This window comes from Microtus pennsylvanicus, chromosome 12 (assembly GCF_037038515.1).
Source record: "Microtus pennsylvanicus isolate mMicPen1 chromosome 12, mMicPen1.hap1, whole genome shotgun sequence".
Taxonomy (NCBI): domain Eukaryota; kingdom Metazoa; phylum Chordata; class Mammalia; order Rodentia; family Cricetidae; genus Microtus; species Microtus pennsylvanicus.
The window spans coordinates 81,015,926-81,036,175 of NC_134590.1; the positions used below are offsets into that span (position 1 = coordinate 81,015,926).

Here is a 20,250-nt window from a genome sequence, read left to right on the forward strand (position 1 = left end):
TTTATACTAATAATTCGGGAAGAAGGGAGAGCTAACCATGGATTGAAACCTGAAATGTTTTGCCAAAATAAATCTTACTTCCTTTTGTTTCTCTTTTGGTATTTATTGCAGCAGAACAGATGGGTCAGTGGTAAAGAATGCATGCAGGACTTGAGTCTGGTTCTCAGGACTCACATCAGGTGGCCAGGAGCCACCTTTATCTCCTGGGGATTTTATGCTTCCTTCTGAACTCCACATGCACATGTGTATACACAGGAGCATGCACACATGTGCATAAGAATATGATCATTCTTTTTTTTAAAAAAAAACCTTAGCATATGCAATTGAAATAAAGCCTGATATTTCCCCCTAACTTGCTTATCTACTCAATTGTTATGTGTGAAAACTGCAGCGTTAAAATGAAAGCACATATATAACTTCTTTTGTGTGCCACGCACACAAAATAATTAGGGGCTATGGGATAATGCTGTTGTATACTGTAAAGATTTTTCCACTCATATTGATTTAATAAAACACTGATTGGCCAGTAGTCAGGAAGTACAGGCAGGGCAACCAGACTAGGAGAATTCTGGGAAGAGGAAAGGCAGAGATGCAGTCACCAGTCTGACACAGAGGAAGCAAGATGAGAATAGGATGTCTTACTGAGAAAAGGTGCCAAGCCATGTGGGTTAATATAAGTTGTAAGAGCTAGTTAATAATAAGTCTGGGCAAATAGGCCAAACAGTTTATAATTAATATCAGCCTCTGTGTGTTTCTTTGGGACTGAACGACTGTGGGCCTGGGTGGGACAGAAACTTCCATCTATAGCTCATTGTTTAAGAGTGCTTGTCTCTTTTGCAAAAGACCTAGGTTCCATTCCCAGCACCCACTGGTAACTCCAGTTTCAGAAGATTTGGTGCCTTCTGACCTGTGGAGGCACCAAGCATGCATATGATGCAGAGACCTGCATGCATGCAAAACACACAGAAAATGAGTACATCTAATTCAGTAAAAGAAAAAAAACTCAGCTATTTAACTATTAATAGAGAAGCAGGGAGGTGAAATTTTTTTATTTTTATTTTTGAGGCTTTTCAGGTCTCTGAGGTGCCATGATCTTTTTGCTTCAGGCTCCTTTGAATTCGTAATGTCAGATATAAGTTCTTTGAGATAAGCTTTGCTTAGTGAGTTCTAGGTTACGGGAAATGACAGTAGTAAGTCAGGAAGCGTGGCACACAAAAGAAGTGGTGAACCTTCCAACACAGCCAGAGCAGGCTGCCTAAGTGCGACCTTGCCATGGGGACACTTACCCTTGGCAGTGCTGGGCAGCTGGGGATCTTAGGTCATTCCAGGGTTCCTCAGGATTAAGCCATTCTTAAGAAAATGTTGCCTAATGTTTGCCTGAGGCCATTTTCTCTTAGCAAGCCTGTAGTCAGAACTTAAAGACAGAAAGATGTTGATCTGTGTTTAGTCTTTCCTTTAGGAAGAAATAATTCTTACCCAAAGGAAGGCAATCTGAAGAAGTGACAAGATTGTGATTGTAGGCCCTAGTGACTCCTCATGTATTACAGGAGTGAGGCTTTTTGTTTTTTGAAACTTTTGACATTTATTTTAATTAACAAAAAGTACTTCTGTGCATTTATAGTGAACAGTGTGAACTGAATCAAGTTAATTAACACATTTGTCATCTCATCAACTTATCATTTTCTATAGGGAGGATTTTATATTTTGGCAAATGAGACAGATGTAATACATTGTTATCCACTGTGGTTGCTGCATGGTAGAAGCTCATGCTGCCAGTCTCGTGGAAGCACTGTACCACTGGTGAACATCCTGCCTTTCTCTGTGTCCTCCCCTCAGTCTCTGTGTTTCTGAGATCAATTTAGTAGCACTTGGCACTGAGTAGAAAGTCCGTGCTAGGGAGTACTCATGAGATCCACACATCCCCCAGGAAATCTTTCTTTCTACAGTACTGTGAGGTACTGAATTTAAATCTGAGCTAGGTGGCTATTTGTTAATCTTTCGACAGCCCAATTTAAATAGGTATTTCCCCATTTCAAGTCACTGCGCGTCCTTGACCGCAGATGCCAGGGCCAGTTATATAAAGCAGGAGTCAGCTAACTATAACCGCCTCCCACTTCTGTAAATATACTTCCATTGGAACGCAGCCAAGCCTATTGGTTTCCATAACATCTATGGCTGCTCACAGGCTATACTTGTGACAGGGTTGTCTACCCCTTTAGGTATATGTGCTGTCTGGCCCTTCACAGCGAGAGTTTGAAAACCCCTGTTATAAATAAACAGCAGTAGAGACCTAGTTTGGGGAACATGTCTCTTGAGTGCCAGAGGAAGGAGGGAGGGGCAGTACTACTTTGTAATACGGACATCATCACTTCGGAAGTAAAAGTCAGTGGAGTTGATCCTAACACTGAGAGTTTGGGGGTATTATACAGGAAGGAGAAGGTAATTCGTTTTCAAATTTTATATTTATTTTGTGAACCTGTATGCATATCTGCGCACCATGTGTGTGCCTCATGCCCATGGAGGCCAGAAGAGGGTGCCAGATTCCCTGGAACTGGCGTTGCAGATGCTAGTGCAGTGCTTAAATGTTTAAACATTTTTTCTCAAAACCTTTCTAGTATTTATTAAAACATACATTACCACAAACCAATCCATAAAATTTGTTTCCTTTTAGCAGAAAGGTCTTTAATTAGTAACTGAACATCACATGATGAATGGAAGATCTAGCAAGAAAGACAACCTCCAGTTTACAGCCAGTGTGAGGTTCCACACAATGGCATGGTTACCTGGGAAACGTATATCCTACTATTATAATAACATCAGTAAGTAAGCTGATAGGTTAAATGTTTAGAAATTTATACTATATTTTTATTTTTAATTATTTAAAACAATTTTTAAATTTAAATATTCTTGATTATATTCTTCTCTTCCCCCAAATCCTTCCAGATCAGCACCCCCTCTCTACCTACTCAATTTTAAGTTCTTTCTCAAAACAAAGGTAAAAAAAGACAAAAAAATCAACACAATAACAAAACTCCCAAAACCAAGAAAGCTAAATACATACCCCAAATGTAAATAAAACCAAAAGCAAACAAATAAGACACCAAACAGTAACCTTCCCAAAACACACACACACACACACACACACACACACACACACAAAACCAAAGAAAACCTGGAGTCCATTATATGTTGGTCAACTATTCCTGAACATGAGAAATAGTTTCACTGTATTGCAGAAAACTGATTTCCCTCTCCCAGGAGGTATAAATGACAGTTCGGTTTTTAACCTTTACCTTGGTGGCTGGGTATTCATTCATTCATTCACCCATTTTTGTAGAAGCAGGAGCAGATCGTAGAGAAATCATAGCAAAAGTAGCAGAATTATAAAAACATTGAGTAGCTGCAGGGAGGGAAGCCCTTGAGCTGGCTCTGAGGGGGACTCTAATGTGTAACAGATACTGTGACACTGAGGAGCCTGGAGGCCAGCATGGGTTTTGATGTACTGATAGGTACCACAGGTAGCCATATGTCCCTTCTGCCAGACCTATGGGAAATGGCTTCTTTCCCTAGAGGGAACCGGCTTCACAAGTCCCTGGGGAGTACTAACTTGCAGCCACTGGAAATCCTTCTGTAGCTGAGGTGGAACTCATTTGTAGCTATTTGGACTATGTCAGGAGTTTGGACAAAGACAGGAACATGCCATCTACTCCCCCATTGCTCATAGCTGGCTGTGGCTTTTGCCTATAGTATTGCCGTGAGCATTCTTGTTTCCTTAGGTCAAATGTCTAGATCCTTTCTAAAGACATTGATCTACTTTTGCTTGTCTTGTGAACTCTCTGTTCACTTTATTGGGATATTTCCTCTCTTGTTTTTATGTTTTAGAAAAGGAAATGATCAAATCTTCCTCTCTCTTCCTCACCTCTGGTATCTCTCCTCATCCCCTCGCCTGCTATGGAATCTTTATCTTTTTCGTCTTGCTTTTGATATCTTTCATACATTGCAAATCTCTCTTAAAAACCCGCTTGCTTACTTCTCAATTCACTGCATAGTTTGTGGCTGCTCCTTCAATAGACATTTTAAATGGCCAATTCGTTACAGTGTTTTGTGATTTCTTGCTTGCTGTCTTTCTATAATCAGTAACCTATTTATTTCAGTCATCTCTATGACTTTATGCTTTACATTTTATTCCTCCAGTGCTTTGAAAATAATTTAGCATAATAAATAATGTGAAGATCCAGCTTCATTTTGTCCTAGCTCTAACCTGTTATCTAATATCATGTTTACAATGTCCTCATGACACCTGAGCCCACTTTTACTCCACACTTAAAATCATAAGACAGCTTTTGACAGCAGTCGCAAAGTTGAACTCACCTGGTGGATCTGTGCACTCATGTGCGTGCATGCCCACAGGCTTGACACATGGCAGGTAATCTAAATTTCTAGTTTTCTTAACAAAACAATAGCAAATCCTAGGTCATGTGCTGTTACTGAGTCTCTGTGTGTGTATTATGTGTATGCGTGTGTATGAATCTCTCTCTCTCTGTGTGTGTGTATGTATGTAGGTGGAGGTCTAAGGCTGACGTCACATGTCCTCTTCTCTCAGTGTCCAGCCTATACCCTGAGGTAGGGTCTCTCAATTAATCAGGAGTTTGCAGTTGTAGCTAGTCTGGTGAGCCAGCTCGCGCCAGGGATCTCTTGTCTCATGGAAGCCACCAAGCCCATCTGGCTTTATATGGATTCTGAGCATGGAAACACCTTAATACAGGATATTAAAACTCACTTCTCCATCCTCTCTTACCTTGCTCTTACATTTGCTTTGACTTCTTGTTCCTACTAATCTATATTTAGAGTAATATTCCTGTGCCAATACAATTAGCTGTTTCATTTGTTAGGACTTTTTATAAGATGGTGACCTGGGTAGTTCACGTCAACTTGACACAACTGGACACATCTTTGAAGAGGGACCCTCATGTGAAGACTTGCCCCATCCCATCAGATTGGCCTGGAGCTAGGTCCATGGCCAGTGGGAGTGGTGCCAGCCCTGGGAAGGTGGTCCTGGGCTGTATAAGAAAGCAAGCTGAGCGAGCCACGGGGAAGAAACAGTAAGCAGCATTTCTCCATGGCCTCTGCCCCAGGTCCTGCCTCCGGGATCTTGTCTTGAGCTCCTTCCCTGGCTTTGCTCACCGATGGATAGAGAGTATGAGCTGACGTAAACCAAGGCTAGCCCTAGAACCTGGCTCCAGTAATCTGGACCACAGGTGTGTACCTTGGGCCTGGCTTCATCTGCTCTAGGTTTAGACATGATGCAGAGGGCTAGCTCTTCAGTGTTCTGTGCCATAGTTTTCAGTTTCTCAGATGGACTCTAGTGTTGGTTTAAACACGGCTCTGGAGGATTTTGGTTAGAATGCCATGAATATCATGAATCTCTGTGTTAATTTTGTTAAGTTAGTATGCTTTATTCTTCTGTTAAGAAAAACAGATTTTCTTCATGTATTCAATTTCTCCTCTGTAGTTTCTCTTTGCAGACATATCTCCTATTTAGTTTGCTTCTAAGCATTATATTTCTTCATTTCTTGTTAATGCTGCTGGGTTTTTTTCTTCTAGTTAAACTTCATAACTGGTGATTGATTCTTGCTATGTAAGAAACTATTGACATATGCATGTTAATTTTATAGTATATGACTCTTTTGGAACTTTAAATTTTATTTCTAATAATTTTGCAATTGATTTGGTTTCTGAGTAGGCATAAAATTGTCTATAGATAATCGTCATGCCCCCATACATCATACATTTAAACTCTAGTTCTTCTGTAGTAAGTGAGTGGTTATGTTACGGTTCCTTTGTCTCACCTGTGACTTCAGTTGCTATGCACACTGTTATTTTTTCATGCTCTTCTGCCTCCCACAATGCCAGTGGCGATTCCCGTCCCACTGAATGTTTTCTAAATCTTTAAATCTGTAAGTTTTAGTTTTCCACCATCCCTGTTCTGTAAGGATAGTTATTTCATCGACAGGTTTTCTAATAAGCCTTCTACACTTTCTTGGAAGGTGCTGCTGTGGTGGTTAATCTTCATTGTTGCCTTGACTGGATTTAGAGTCGCCTAGGAAACGTGCCCCTGGGCCTGCTGTGCTGGCCTTTTCCAGAGAGGTTTAACTGGGGGGACCCGCCCTGGATGTCTCTCACTGCCATCCTCGTCACCCCCTGCTGCCCTGCCTTCCCACCATAACGTCTGCTCCCTTTAACCAGTCAGAGCGAGCCTCCACCTCAGGACTGCCGGGCATCTGTAATAGCACTAAGAAAAGTAGCTAAAAAATACATTCTTAGAAGTGGACCATTTGAATCAAGAATCACGGAAACATGGCGAACAGTCTATTTTTGAGTAGCCATAAGAATCAAAGTTTTGCTTCCACAAAATAAACAATTTTGTTAACAGTTGTGGTGTTCTGACTCAAAAATTAGGCTTCTTCTATGTGTATTTTCAGTTGGGTTTCATAGTTGCATGAACACTCATAAGATTGTGGTTAGCTTGCAACTTTAGTCTTTTTTTTATTTTTAAAACTTTAAAGTTAAAAATATATAAATAAGTGAAAATAATTGCTGTCAACATCTGGATGTTAATATGTCTAGTTAGATGGCTTTTGACTTTTGACATGGGCAAAATAATCAACTCTTATTTTTGTAGATGAAACTTGTGTTCATAAAACAGAAGTCAAACAATTCAGACCCACACACATAGAAGTAATCTAGCACCCACACATTGCAGCACCCAGAAATAAAAGAAAGAGAAAGGATGGTAGCTCTAGAAATTAGGATCAGTAAAGAAATTGCCTCATTAATGTAAGGATACAATTGTGTAATTAAAATCGGAAACTACAGGAAGGAAAAACAGAAAAGAATGAAGTCACCCCACTTCAAAGCAGGGCCCAGCGGGTCCTATTAAGAGTGATGTAATGAAAGCTGGGTGCGCTGCCTTGTGCCTGAAACCCCAGGGTTCGGAGGCTGACTGGGATTGCCATGACTTCAACAGGAATGGAGTTAGTTAAAAACTGAATTTTTTTATTATCTCTTCATAAGGATCATTTAGAAAACAATGCAATCAAGTCAGTATTAGAAAAGGGCATGTGTTAAAGGTTTAATTCCTATAGAAATGTTTTAAAGTAAAATTAAGTATTCCTTGACTTTCTTCTTTCTTTGTAAATATTGTTATGCCCAGTGGTGATGCGCACCTTTAATCTCAGCACTAGAGAGACAGAAGCAAGTGGATCTCTGTGAGTTTGAAGCCAGCTTGGTCTTCATAGAGAGTTCTAGACAAGCTGGGCTATATAATGACACCCTGTCTCGAATAAAAATAAACATCATTGATTTATCCCACAACAATCATGTGCCACACACACCGGGAATGAAGAACGGTGCTCACTCATAGAAACGCTACCTTGCTGATGGCTGCTGAGGCTGTAACCCATGCTCAGGATAAATTAAGAAGTGTCCCATCAACATCATGGTTACTCAAGGCTATGCATGAATTATTCTGTACCTTTTTTGGCTACAATGTTAATATTTCTTATTCTATTGTGTCTAAATGTTCCTGACTTACTATCTATTTTTGCCCACCTATCAATTTTTGTGTTATACTTTATTTTCTTTAACTTACCTTATTACTCTTTAAAAACAGTATTTTATGGTCACATGCCTAGGTGATTAAAGTTACTTTGAATCTTGACCTATATTATTGTCTTCCTTTCCTCCATCTTGTCCTGTCATGAGAACACTTTACTAAGATCTATAGGATGGATCTATATCTGATTTGCTATGTTCCATGGCATCTGGATGATCACTTGAATGCAGTACAGATGTTTTAGTTAGAGCCATGTCTGAGCCAACTGCACTGAGTGGTCATCCTAATAGACGTAGAGCGTGGCTTTCGTGCTAGTTGGTACCATAGTGAAAGGCTGACCATGGAGTGGAAGAAAAGCTGCAGAGAATTATTGAGAAAGGGTCGGCTGTAGCACAGTGGGGTTTGAGCAAAAGAGGCGAGAAGCAACAGGTGCCATGAGCTATTACCAGCACTTTAAAATAAAAGTATGTTGGCCTGAAGCCTTTGCTGAGCACGGGCCGTCTGTGTGTGCAGAGGGGCACTGGGTATTGAGAGCAGCTCGGTAGGAAGGGTTAGGACACAGGAAGGTTGCCGTGTGAGGGAAGGGTAGCTAAGGGAATTCTCTGTTAAAAAAAAATTCAGAATAAGGTATGGCAGCAAGTTAAGTATTTTTCATTTTAGTTGGAAAAATTGAAAGAGCTCTAAAGGCTAAAAAAAAAAAATGTCAACAGAGTTTGTTGAACATGGAAACATTGGCTGGTGTCACCTAGTCGTCAGACTTTGACCCTCCAGGTCCGTCTTCTGTAGTTTGGCTTCGGTCTCAGTCCGAACTGAGGTTTGTTCTCATTTGCTCTGTTTGGGGAAAGATTTGATTGGTTAATGTTTTAATGAACTTTGTTTTTTGTTTTTCTTTAAACACAAAACCTGCCAGTCTGACTCTCCAAGAAATGGTTTTAAATGTGGAATTTTTCCCGTCAGGGAATCTCCCATCGAGGGACATTTTGTTTGCTTCCAGTTTGGAACTTTTAAGAAGCAAAGCCTCGGGGTTTCGTGACACTCGTGCTGGGCCCACCCTCTGCCGTGTTTGCTGTTTTCCGCAGTGCCCCGCCTGTTGCTTTTACTCCCCCCCAGCGGAGCTTAAGAGCGCATGTCTCTCATGATTGTTTTTGTTTTAGCTGTAGTGATAGATATGGGGCGATAGCTCCTTGAGGCTTTTGTTTGCGTTTTTCTTATGGCTAAATGACACTGACTGAGCCTATTTTTCATGTGTTTATTTCCATCTGTATACCTTCTGTTGAAACGTCTCCTGAATTTTTTTTTCTATTTTCTAACTGGATTGTTTGAACATTAAGCAAAAGAGAATACTTACTTCATAAGCAAGAGAAACTCGGGAGGCTGCTTGTTGACATTGTTACTGTTTAAATGTAGATGGAGGAGCCAGAATGACATGTTTGGATTTTACTCAGATTCAAACATTGTGGTGGTGTTGAGATGATGAGCATAAAAGGAAGGGAGGGAAAAGAGAAAAGTGGTTCAAGGACACAGAGGAGAAGATGAGGGTAGAAAATGTAGGTGGAGCAAAGAGAAGTCTGTTTTCATCGAGTGCAGTTCTAGGAGGTGATGGGTTCCGTATCTTGTGGGAATGGACCTGTGTTAGCGGCCCTGGTCCATCATTCATTGGGAGCAGCTTGTGACGAGGATATTGTCAGTGTAGGTGGATTTCAGATCACAACACAGCAGCCAGGGCCCCTGTTGGCAACTGAAGTCTATTTTTCCTACAGGTGTAGAGTACAGCTACTTCATGTCGACTAAGATGGAGCAATGCCAGAAGTCGGTGGCCACCAGCTGTGCTCCCCACCACCGCAGTTCACCCCATGGCAACAGTGTGCCCATCTTCTCCTTAACTTCCATTCTACCTTCCCTTCTTGTGTTGTTTGCTGTGACAACCGAGACACATCTCCCTCCCTGTTCTTACTAGTCACCTAGGAGTCATTCTGTCTCTCGGGGTCATTGATAGAAGGATAAGTTCTGTATCCTGTTAAATAAGCCTTTCACGTCACTGCATCGTTAACCAGCTCTCTTCCAGTTCCCATGTTCAAACATGCTCAGGATCCATTCCAAGGAGCACTCCTGTGGCACACACTACCTAATTACAACTCTGTGGATATATAGTCTTTTACCCTGCCGGGTTCAGCATGGCCCCAGCTCATTGTACTAATATGGACCCCCAGTTAGCAGCCTGGCAGCCAGGAGAGTTCTGGAGGCATATTCTAAGGGGTGGGAGGAGTATATGCTGTATTGTGGGCAAAGGTCTCTGCAGCACCATGCAGCACAGAAATGCTGTCTCAGAGTCAAAAACTGTGCAGGTTAGGGATCCTCAGGAAATGTACTAGCCAGATACAGCCTCCCTATATTTCAGGATCCCAGGTATCCTTGACTCTGTGATAACTCCCTTAACAGTCCCACTTTAACTATCCCTGCCATTCAAATGGCCCTGTGTACGCTACCAGAGAGGCTCACATAGAGCCATTAACTGTGGATAGCACTCCTGAGGGTAAATACAGGCGTGAAGACCTGAGTTCAGATCTCAGCATGAATAACAAAACCACAAAAAGCCAAGCTTCCCCACATGTTCCCATTGCCGGGGCAGAGTGAAGAGAGACAGCAGAGGGAAAAAGATCACTAGATCTAGTTGACCACCTGCCTAGCCAAAGTGGTGGGTCCAGGTTTGCTGAGAGACACTGTCTCAATGAAAGCAAGGAGGATGCCTAATATACTCCCCTAGCTCTGAGTGTTTTCATGGACACTAGTACTGCATTTGCATATATACCATAATATTTATATATAAAAATAAGCAATAATCCATGCTAGGCTTCACATATGAAGAACTTGCAGTTCTTATCTTTATGGGGTTGGGTTCCTCACTTAATATGTTTTCCAGTTCCGCCCATTTTTCTACAAATTTCATTTTTATTCATAGATGAATAAAATTTCACTCTGTATATGTACCGCATTTTTCTTATCCACCAGCGGTGGTCATCTGAGCTGGCTGCATTTCCTTACTGTTACTGAAGAGAGCTGCAATAAGCATGGGTGTGCAAGTGTCTGTCAGAATAAGGACTCCCTTGGGTGTGCAAGTGTCTGTCAGAATAAGGACTCCCTTGGGTGTGCAAGTGTCTGTCAGAATAAGGACTCCCTTGGGTGTGCAAGGGTCTGTCAGAATAAGGACTCCCTTGGCTTATTTTGTGTTTTTTTTTTTAAGTATATGTCTATGTTTAAAGGAGTAGGTTTCACAATGATGTTTTGTTTTGTTACTGTCTCTAATTTCAATGTGTCTTAACTATATTTGCCAACAGCGTACATGTTAGGCATATTAACTTTGAGGTGCCTAGAAACAAAGAATTCGGCTATCAGCTCAGAAATGGATTTAGAGATGTAAATTTGTGAGTCATTGATATGAGACTGGAATAAGTATAGGAATTAAATGATAGGATACCAACTTCTAGAGGAGATAGACAAAAATCAGGCTACATAATGGGAAACAAGGAGTGAAGGAAAGGGAAAAGAACTGAGCAGACGATTTCGGGAGGGGCAGTTTAGAGGGTTAGGTGTGGCTGCTTTGGGTGGGTACCAGTGCTGGGACCTCACAGGGACTCAGCACTGCCACACAGTGGGCAGTGCAATGCGAAATGACCAAGGAGTGAACACTTGGACCTGCTGCTTGCTGGGTTTAGGGCTTCCTCCCACACCAGTGTTTTCTGTTCTCCTTGCATACATAATGTTGCATCATGCTTCTGGCTATGATAAATTCCTTTTCCACAGAACCAAACACAATTGCCCCAGGACCTGTAGCTGTGAGAGATTTGGGCAGATACTTGGGTTACTAGTGTGAACAGACAGAGAGTTGGGGGGTAGAGAATGGCATCAGAAGGCATCGAGACTAATATAGAACATGTTCCAGAGCATAACAGCTCCTGTCTAATACTAAATTAGTTACCTTGCAAATGGAAGAATGAGTGCTATCAATTTTTAGTACTTATTTTTTAATCTATCACTGTCTTCTCTATCATTGCATTTTATAATATAGAACACAATGATGAGCAGCCTACAAACCATTTTGAGGATCAGGAAAACAGATGAGTTCTTTCAATACAAGTTTCTGCATTCAGAAAAAAAAAAAGACAAATTTGTGTGCCCCAAAATGTATTTGAGGTGTTTGCAGTGTGCTTTTCTCCTGAGCTCTTAAACTTCATATTCTAAAAAAAAAGAGAAAAAAATCATTGGAAAGAGCACAAATATTTTTTAAAAATTAGAAATAATTTGTTTTGTTCTTTCAAGTTAGCTGAGAATATTTTTTAAAACTTACAAATGTGAAATTTGATTTTAACTTTTATCGAAGAAACACCAAAGTGCAGTTATATAACGTATCAGTTACTCTTATCCTGCTATATTCTTTATATTCACATAAGTTTCTCTTAATAAAAAAAATAAAGTGAAAATTATGAGTAATTCACATCTAAGTTTTCATCTCTCCAGACCTGGCTATGTCTCCCTTGAGCTCCTCTTGTCCAGAAGTCACACCCAGGGCCTCCCATGCTTCTGTGCTTAGCTCCTCTCCAGGGTAAGAACATGTCATAACCCAGAAAATCCTTGTGGAAAGTATTTCCCCCATCAGAAGGATGCACATAATACCAAATAAATACACACAATAAAACCACTTTTCCCTTTTATATGGCTTTGTTCACAACTAACGTATTTCCCCTTTCTCACAGGTACCGGAGATTTGAAAAGGCCTTCCTCTTGGCTGTTGACATTGGTGCTCGTGACCTGTTTATGGTAAGTCATTGCCAGAGATGATTTTTGTCTCTTCAGTTCTAAGGCTGAGTAAGTTGTCAGCTTTTGTGACCATTAAAAGGGATTAGTGTCATTTGTGGCCTTAGACACATGGCGGGAAGGCATTATTCCACCGTGGCTCGCAGCACTGCCCTCATGAGCGGCTCAATAGCTATCTCGTATCTCTTGGCTTGGTGACATTTTCCTTGCCGGGGCCAAAGGATCTTTTATGTTTTCAAAGCATTTATAATTCTTGAACTTTTCTCCCCATGAACCTTGATGTGCAGAATTGACACCTTTCCATCTATTAAGTCTAAATGTCTTTCTAATCCATGCTCTGAGCAAGTTTGAAGCTCCAGAAGCCAGGACACAGGAGGAAGTGTGCCCCCGAGATCTGAACATACTGTTGGGCCCCCGGTTCCAGTGGGAAGTCAGAAGTGATGGGTGCGTTCCTTGTGTTTGTTCAACTAGAGAGGAAAGTGGATCCACAGGTGCTGAGTCCACTGTACTCTTGCTCCGCTATTTGTCACTTGGCCAGTGGTGACACTGCCCAGCTTCGTGCTACTGTCTGAAACTAATTTAGTTACACTCTCTCCTCCTCCTCCTTGCTCCAAACCCTCTGATCTCCCCCATATCCCCACCCTGATTCCTTTCATTTTTTTATTTTTATTTATTTATTTATTTTTTGGTTTTTTGAGACAGGGTTTCTCTGTGGCTTTGGAGCCTGTCCTGGAACTAGCTCTGTAGACCAGGCTGGCCTCGAACTCACAGAGATCCGCCTGCCTCTGTCTCCCAAGTTGCTGGGATTAAAGGCGTGCGCCACCACCGCCAGGCTCCTGATTCCTTTCTTATGAGAACTTTCACCCCTGGGAATGAACAAAGTAGCAAATCTGTTGTTATCACAGAAGCACTAAGACAAAGGTTTGCACTGTGCTTTTGCACTGTGAAGATACTTAATGTGGCTGTTTCCTATGCAGAGTTCATCACCTTAGCTCATTTGTGTTTCAGCTGAATTTGGTTTAAAATTCTAAATTATAGGTGACGGAATTTAAATTTCATATTCTCAAATCAATTGTACACACATTAATCATGAAAAATAGTCATTACTTTCAAAAGGATAAACGTAATATTTTCCATCCTCACTTTGCTCTCTACTTGGGCAGGCATGTCAGTGTGTTGACACTCTGTGCTTCAGATAGCCCAGTGGAGAGCTTAGATTCCAATCTGACTGACCCTTCTTCCTGCCTCTCTGCTTCTTATTCAAATAGAGGGATATCATCCTCCTCACTCCCCTTCCTCTCCCATTCCCCACTGCTTCCCACTCCTCTTCCTCCTCCTTCAACAGGGTCTCAGTATGTAGCCCTGGCTGGCCTAGAAGTCCCTCTGTAGATCTCTTGAGTCCTAGAATTAAAGGCGTTGGCCTCCAGGCCTGGCCCCCAGTTCTCTTATGCCGAGAGTCCCAAGGGTGGGGAGGCAGCTGAAAGCTATGGTGTTAGAATTGTAATGATTTTTGCTGGGCAAAATTTCTCCATAAATATTATATCCTGTAGTTTATTCTTTGATTAATTAATAGATATAATTATCAAAACCACCTTCTAAACTATTTTCATATTTGTTTCAGCATTTTAATCTGTTTAACCCAGTACCAATTTAGAGAAACCTTTGTGTTCCTTCAAATCTCCTTAATCCAAGAGCTTTTCTACTGACGGGCTAAAATAGAGGAGAGGATGACTAGACGCTCAGTTTGGAAAAGTACAGACGTTATTCGGAGTGCACATCTTTACTCCTCATCTAAGACAGCGCCTTTAGCCAAGGTCTATTTTAAGACGTCTCAAAATACAGAGTGTTGAGGCCTCGCCGCTCTGTTTAAGTTTATGAAAGTACTGTGTACATTTGAGACTTGGTGTTGAAATTATCTAAAAGAATTTATCATGTTTTCATATAGATTGATTCTTACTGTTTGAATTTCATCTGGCCAGAGGTTCATAGCCTATATTCTAAGAAATATTACCTCTTTTGAAAAGTGAAAGTTTATAAAATAAGCAGGATTATCTCTACTTGCAAAGGATTTATTATCTTTAAGCCATCTCTTCCTTAAAGATTAAAAATAATACCAAAGAGACCAAAAAAAAAAAAGTACCTCTGGCTGGGGACACAGCTCGGTCGGTATGTGTTTGTCAAGCATGCGCAAGGCCTGGGTTGATCTCCACAACTCATAAACCAGGTGTGGGGGCACAATCCTGTAATCCCACCGCTTGTGAGGTGGAGCGAGGACCAGACGCCAAGGTCATCCCTGGTGACACAGCAGTTGGGAGGCCCATCTGAGCTGTATGAGACTGTCTCAAAGCAACAGCACCACCACCAACGAAAAGCACCAGAGAGCCTGAAAACAATGCTTTTCGCTTTAGCATCTGCTGGTGGTGAACAGGTGAAGGAATACAAAGACGAGGAAGGTGATGTGTCTGGAAAACAGGCAGCTGAGACCAGAGGGGCCCAGGTGTGAACTAAGGCATTGGAATTCATCTTTAAAGCTGTAGGAACCTGACGAAGGGTTTGGATCGGAAGAGTGATCATAAGTTTGATCAGGAGTCTGCACGCCTTTTCTGGAAAAGGACTAGGTAGTTACTATCTCAAGATGCAAGCCTCATAGTTACTACACAGCTAGTCAGCACTGCCATCGTAGAGGGAAGACAGCTGCCGCAGTGGACAGACAGACAGTGTGGGTGTGTTCCAATAAAGCTTCATTGACCACAGTTTGAATACAATAAAAATTTCAAATGTTGTACACACACAAAACAAAAAACCAAAACTGTGATCCCTGTGTGTCCCCCTGCCCCGCTCCAGTGTTTTAAACTAGAAAAAACAGTCTCCAGTAGCATTTGGCTGCATTTCTAGTTCCCACACCTCGTTTAGAGGGACCCAAGGCTGCAGTGCGGAGAGGAAGGGGAAGAGCCGGCCTTCAAGGCCGAAGGTTAGAGTAGAAGAGCCCGTTTCAGGTCCATCTCCTCACACCAGTCTTCCGGGGCTGTTGATTCGGTTCCAGACTCACCTATTGGCTGTGTGGGTTTCCTATAGTTTACCTAATGCTGTTTGCTTCCATTTTATTGTTTGTAAGATGGTAACAATGCATAAATTGCCGAAGTATGAAATAGGTTAACATATTTGAAGGGCCTGGCATACTGTAATAACTTGGTAACTAGGGTTTCTAGCATGTTTTCCTATTATTCACCTTTCAAGTCTTTGTATAGTATTTAATTTTAAGGTAGGTGTGTGTGTGTGTGTGTGTGTGTGTGTGTGTGTGTGTGTGACTAGTAATCTGGGCTTCATACAACTTTTGAAATTTGTATGTCTCTATTTGATAGCTTAGAATCATTTAAGACAGCCTTGTTTCATAGTCTGCTCTTTTACCTACAGTATCTTAGAAGATAGATTGATTTGTGTACTTGAATTAATCTACAGTAATGGTAACATTTGAAACCACTGCAAAAAGTTTCAGTAAGTCATGTTGATGATCCAAAATTCTTCATAACAAAGAGGGAATATGCTGATATACATAAATAACCAGTAAAGAGTAACATACTGGAACTAAAACCCAGCACAAATCAGAACAAGGCACTTCAAAAAATCAGAATTATAAATAATCCATAAATACAGAAAAATGTTGAAGGTCATTGGTGGTGAAACCATGGACTAGGGCTCTCAAGGCAGTTCAGGGAGTGACCATCACTGAGGTTTTCTTGAGACTCTTGTCAGAAGGTAGTTGACTATACATGGACGAATATTTTTATGGACTTTCTTTGTCTTGCATTGATCCATACTTCTGTCTTTGTGCCAGGATCATGTGACTTTCTTTGTACGGACTCATGGTTTTGGAATTAGGTTGCTTTATATATTGAGTCCTTTGGGATTACATGTAAATTTTAGGATGCATTTCTCTGTTTCTGTGCAGACATATCACTGAAGCATTGATAAAACTGCGCTGGTCGCTTAGGTACAACTGATATCTTTTTGTTGCTCTTTTTTGACGTTTCTCCACATGTGTGTGCTGCATATTGAGCCCTTTCCTCATCGCTTTCCCATTTCTTTTTTCTACTTTCACATCACACACACACACACACACACACACACACACACACACACGTATCTTTATATATCTCTATAAAATCTCGGAACCACAGATGAGAGGAAAGCATAATTTGTCTTTCTGAACTTGGCATAGTTCAGTTGACATATCTGTTTCCCTGCAAACAATGCGACTTCTTTCTGCATGGTCTTGAAGGTTGATGATCCTTTCTTCTACGCTGTGTTGTTTGGTTTCTTGTTTGGTTGATTCATTTTCAGAATTTCTGGTTCTTTTTCAGTGTCTGAATTCTTTATAGGATTTTTTCTTGATGTTTTAAATTTTTTTCTTCCATGTTACTGATTCTTTCATCTTCTTTAGTAGTTTTCTTGTCTAGGTCCTTGATTAATTTCATAACTGTCTTCAGGATTTTTTATTTGAGTCCTCTCTGTGGTTCCTGCTCCTCCTCCAGTGTGCAGGACTCTAACACTTCCACTTCTGACCTCTTTTGTTCTCCATTATGGAGAAGTTGTCAGCTCAGGAGGGGTCTCAGTGGAATGCTGTCTCATGTTTTCTATTCTTTTGCTGGGTTTTGCATATCTGTTTGCATATATGTGTCCTGTCCTCCATTTTGTAGTACCCCTTCCCACCCCCACTCCTTTCCTCATGGTTTTTGTTTTATTTCACATGAATCCTGATGGGTTGTCTTTGCTTAGAGCTATAATCGCAAGAAAAACCAACTGCAGTACCACTGTTAACAACTACAGTGGTTTCACAGCAGCCTCAAGATCTTAAAGAAATGATGAACAAAGCGTTCGGGTGGAGTTCTTATTAGAAACAGAGCTGTCTGCAGAAGAGGAGCCGAGGACACAGGAGAACAAGGCGCTCTAAAACAGTGGAGGGAAGCTCGTGTGAATTCACAGAGATGGAAGCAGCAGTCACAGGAAATAGATGGGTCTGTGCCAGGACCTTTGCATGTATACTATAGCTTCCAGCTTAGTATTTTCATGGGACTCTTGGATGTGTGAATGAGTGGGTCTTTGACTCTTGTGCCTGCTCTTGGGGCTTTTATATTTTCTCTTGGCTTGGCTTGTCCAAATTTGATATGATAGTTGTTTTGTCTTATTTTGTTATGTTTTGTTGTTGTCTCTTAGAAGCTTGTTCTTTTTTAATGAGAGACAGAAAGGGAGTGAATTCAGATTGGAGAGGAGGTGGGGAGGCACAGGAGTAGCAGGAGGGGAAACTGTGTTCAGATTACATCTTAGGAGAAAGGAATCTTTTTTTGATAAAAGGGGATAGACAGGAGCTATAATTAAAAAGTAGAAATTTGTAAAGTTAAAGTTTAAATTCAGAAGTCAAAATTTTTTTTAAATTATCAATTAGTAGAAAAATGGATTGATTTAGAAAAGGTAAATTAACTTAAAAACAGATAAACAGGAACCATCTAATCTCAAGAACAACAAAATAAAACAAACAATAAACTGAACAATCTGAATTGATGCAGAATTGGAGTCTTGTTCTTAGTAGAAGTTTTGTGAAAGCATGGCTTACAGATTCAAAGATCCTAGTGAAGTTAAATATGAGAAAGCAGTTCCCGGACATGTCCTAGCAACACAGGGCACCCAAACAGAAGAGCTTTACACAGATTAATAAACTACTGCTCAGAAGCACCAGGAACTAACTGATGTGCACCACGGTCTCCCGCGGATGGAAACTACAATGCCAAGAGATAATGTGCATCTTTTAATGTGTTGAAAAAAATTAAAGCTCTTAACACAGCATATATATATATATATATATATATATATATATATATATAGAGAGAGAGAGAGAGAGAGAGAGAGAGAGAGAGAGAGAGAGACAGAGACAGAGACAGAGAGAGACAGAGAGAGACAGAGAGAGAGAGCGCCAGTGAAAATATTCATAGGTGAGAATAAAATAAAGATAATTTTAAACAAATCAAAGGTGACAGAATGAATCATCAAAGGTCTACACCATGAGAAAAAATAAGTGAAGGTTTGGGAAAAGAGTTTAAACCAGAACTTAGATATACACCAGATGAGAAGCATATGGATCAAGAGTCTTTTCTCTTCATCTTACTAAATGTTTGAGATGTATATGTTTATTCTCATTTAAACATTATAAAACATGTGCATGTATTAGACTATCAGCATGGTACCCAACAAATATGTAGTTTTTATGTGTAGATTTGTGTAGATCCACATTCTTTTTAAAAAGAAGATATTTAAAGTAAAATTTATGTCATTAACATTGTACTTATTGCATGTAAAAATGAAATGAATGATTCTAGCATAGGAAGAGGAGATAGAATTATACTGAAATGCCAGGGTCCTGGGTGATCATGACAGGTTAAAATTGCAGATTATAGCACATGGAGAACTTTCTTCTAGGTAAACTCAGTAGGTGTGTAGCTTTAAAAAGTCAATACAGAACTGAAAAGTTTAAAAATATTCTATCAGAGAAGGGTAAAATAAAATAAGATTTTAATTTTATGTCCCAAACATATGCATTAAGTTTAATTCAAATAGATTACACCTTCCTGTTAAAAAGTAAATTTTAATTCTTTTTATAGGTCAGAGGTTATCAGACTGAACCCAGAGAAAGTTGTAGTTATGCTCAATGTATAATTCTTTACTTGTGTTCAGGATATAATTAATTGTTGTAGTATAAATAAATTAAATGTAAAAATATATAAAAAACGATAATAGAAAAAGACTACTGCAAAGTCCTTGTGAAATCTAGGTATTAATTACTAGAGATAATGGCCTCACAGCAGCCGCAAGGTTTTAGAGAAAAGATAAACAAAATGTCTGGATGGGTAGTCTCATCAGAAGTAGAAATACAAATTTAGAATCAGACATTTAGAAAAATCCATAAAGTTAGAATTCAGAAGTCTATAGTTATAAAAAATTATAGAAACATTTTTCCTAGTAGATATGTATTATGATAAAAGTTTAGTAAAAAAGACACAATAAACAATTGTGTGCAAGATAACTGAGCTGAAAATGCTTGAAACAAAAGTTGAAAAACTGTAAAAAGATAGATGTAGAAATAGAGAAAGTAGGTAAAGGTTTGTGAATATTTTAAAATCTGTGAATCAACTTTTCTTGATGTTTTGAAAGCTACAGAATCCAACATCATTCTCCAACAACTGAAAAATTATATTATTTTCAAATGTATGTCATTTATTCACCAAATATATATTGGGCCACATGATAAGACATGAAAATGCCTTATGTTTTTAGAATGTAACATTCTAAAAATGGTACATGAAACCAAAGGAATTGAGTTGTAAATCAGTAATATTCTATACCTCTGAAGTTCACAAATTAAATAACAGTTGTTTTTGAAATCTAATGGTCTTCAGAAGAAATTAGGAAGTATCTCAATGAATTTGGTAAGAACCACAGTATATCAGAATATAGGAAGTAATCATTGATCCATTCTGGTACATGTGTAAATAAGTAAATAGATTCAACACCCATATTAAGAATTCACAGTTTGGCAAACATCGTGGTTATAACTGAATAAGGCAAAAGTTACTGATGGAGTCTATGAGTAGGGAAAGGTTCTGCAGAAGCAAGCTATTTGAAGGTTCTCAGAGTGTTTCCGTAATATTATAAAAGCTGTGTGTTTTTACAAAGGGAATAAGAGTAACAAACTGCTATAGAGAAACTTGGTAAACACTATGTAAATCTAGCAATCATAACTCAATCAATACCAGAACAGATAGTTGGGTGTG

At 39.9% G+C, this 20,250-nt stretch overlaps 1 protein-coding gene across 3 annotated transcripts in view; it reads left to right on the forward strand.

Moving 5' to 3' along the window:
* Wdpcp (WD repeat containing planar cell polarity effector) overlaps positions 1 to 20,250 on the forward strand; it is a 312,131-nt gene that overhangs the window by 201,400 nt on the left and 90,481 nt on the right. For all 3 annotated transcript variants that reach the window (XM_075944447.1, XM_075944448.1, XM_075944449.1), the window contains one exon: positions 12,367 to 12,430. In XM_075944447.1, the coding sequence (XP_075800562.1) occupies positions 12,367 to 12,430 (64 nt within the window). The remainder of the gene's footprint in view (positions 1 to 12,366; positions 12,431 to 20,250) is intronic.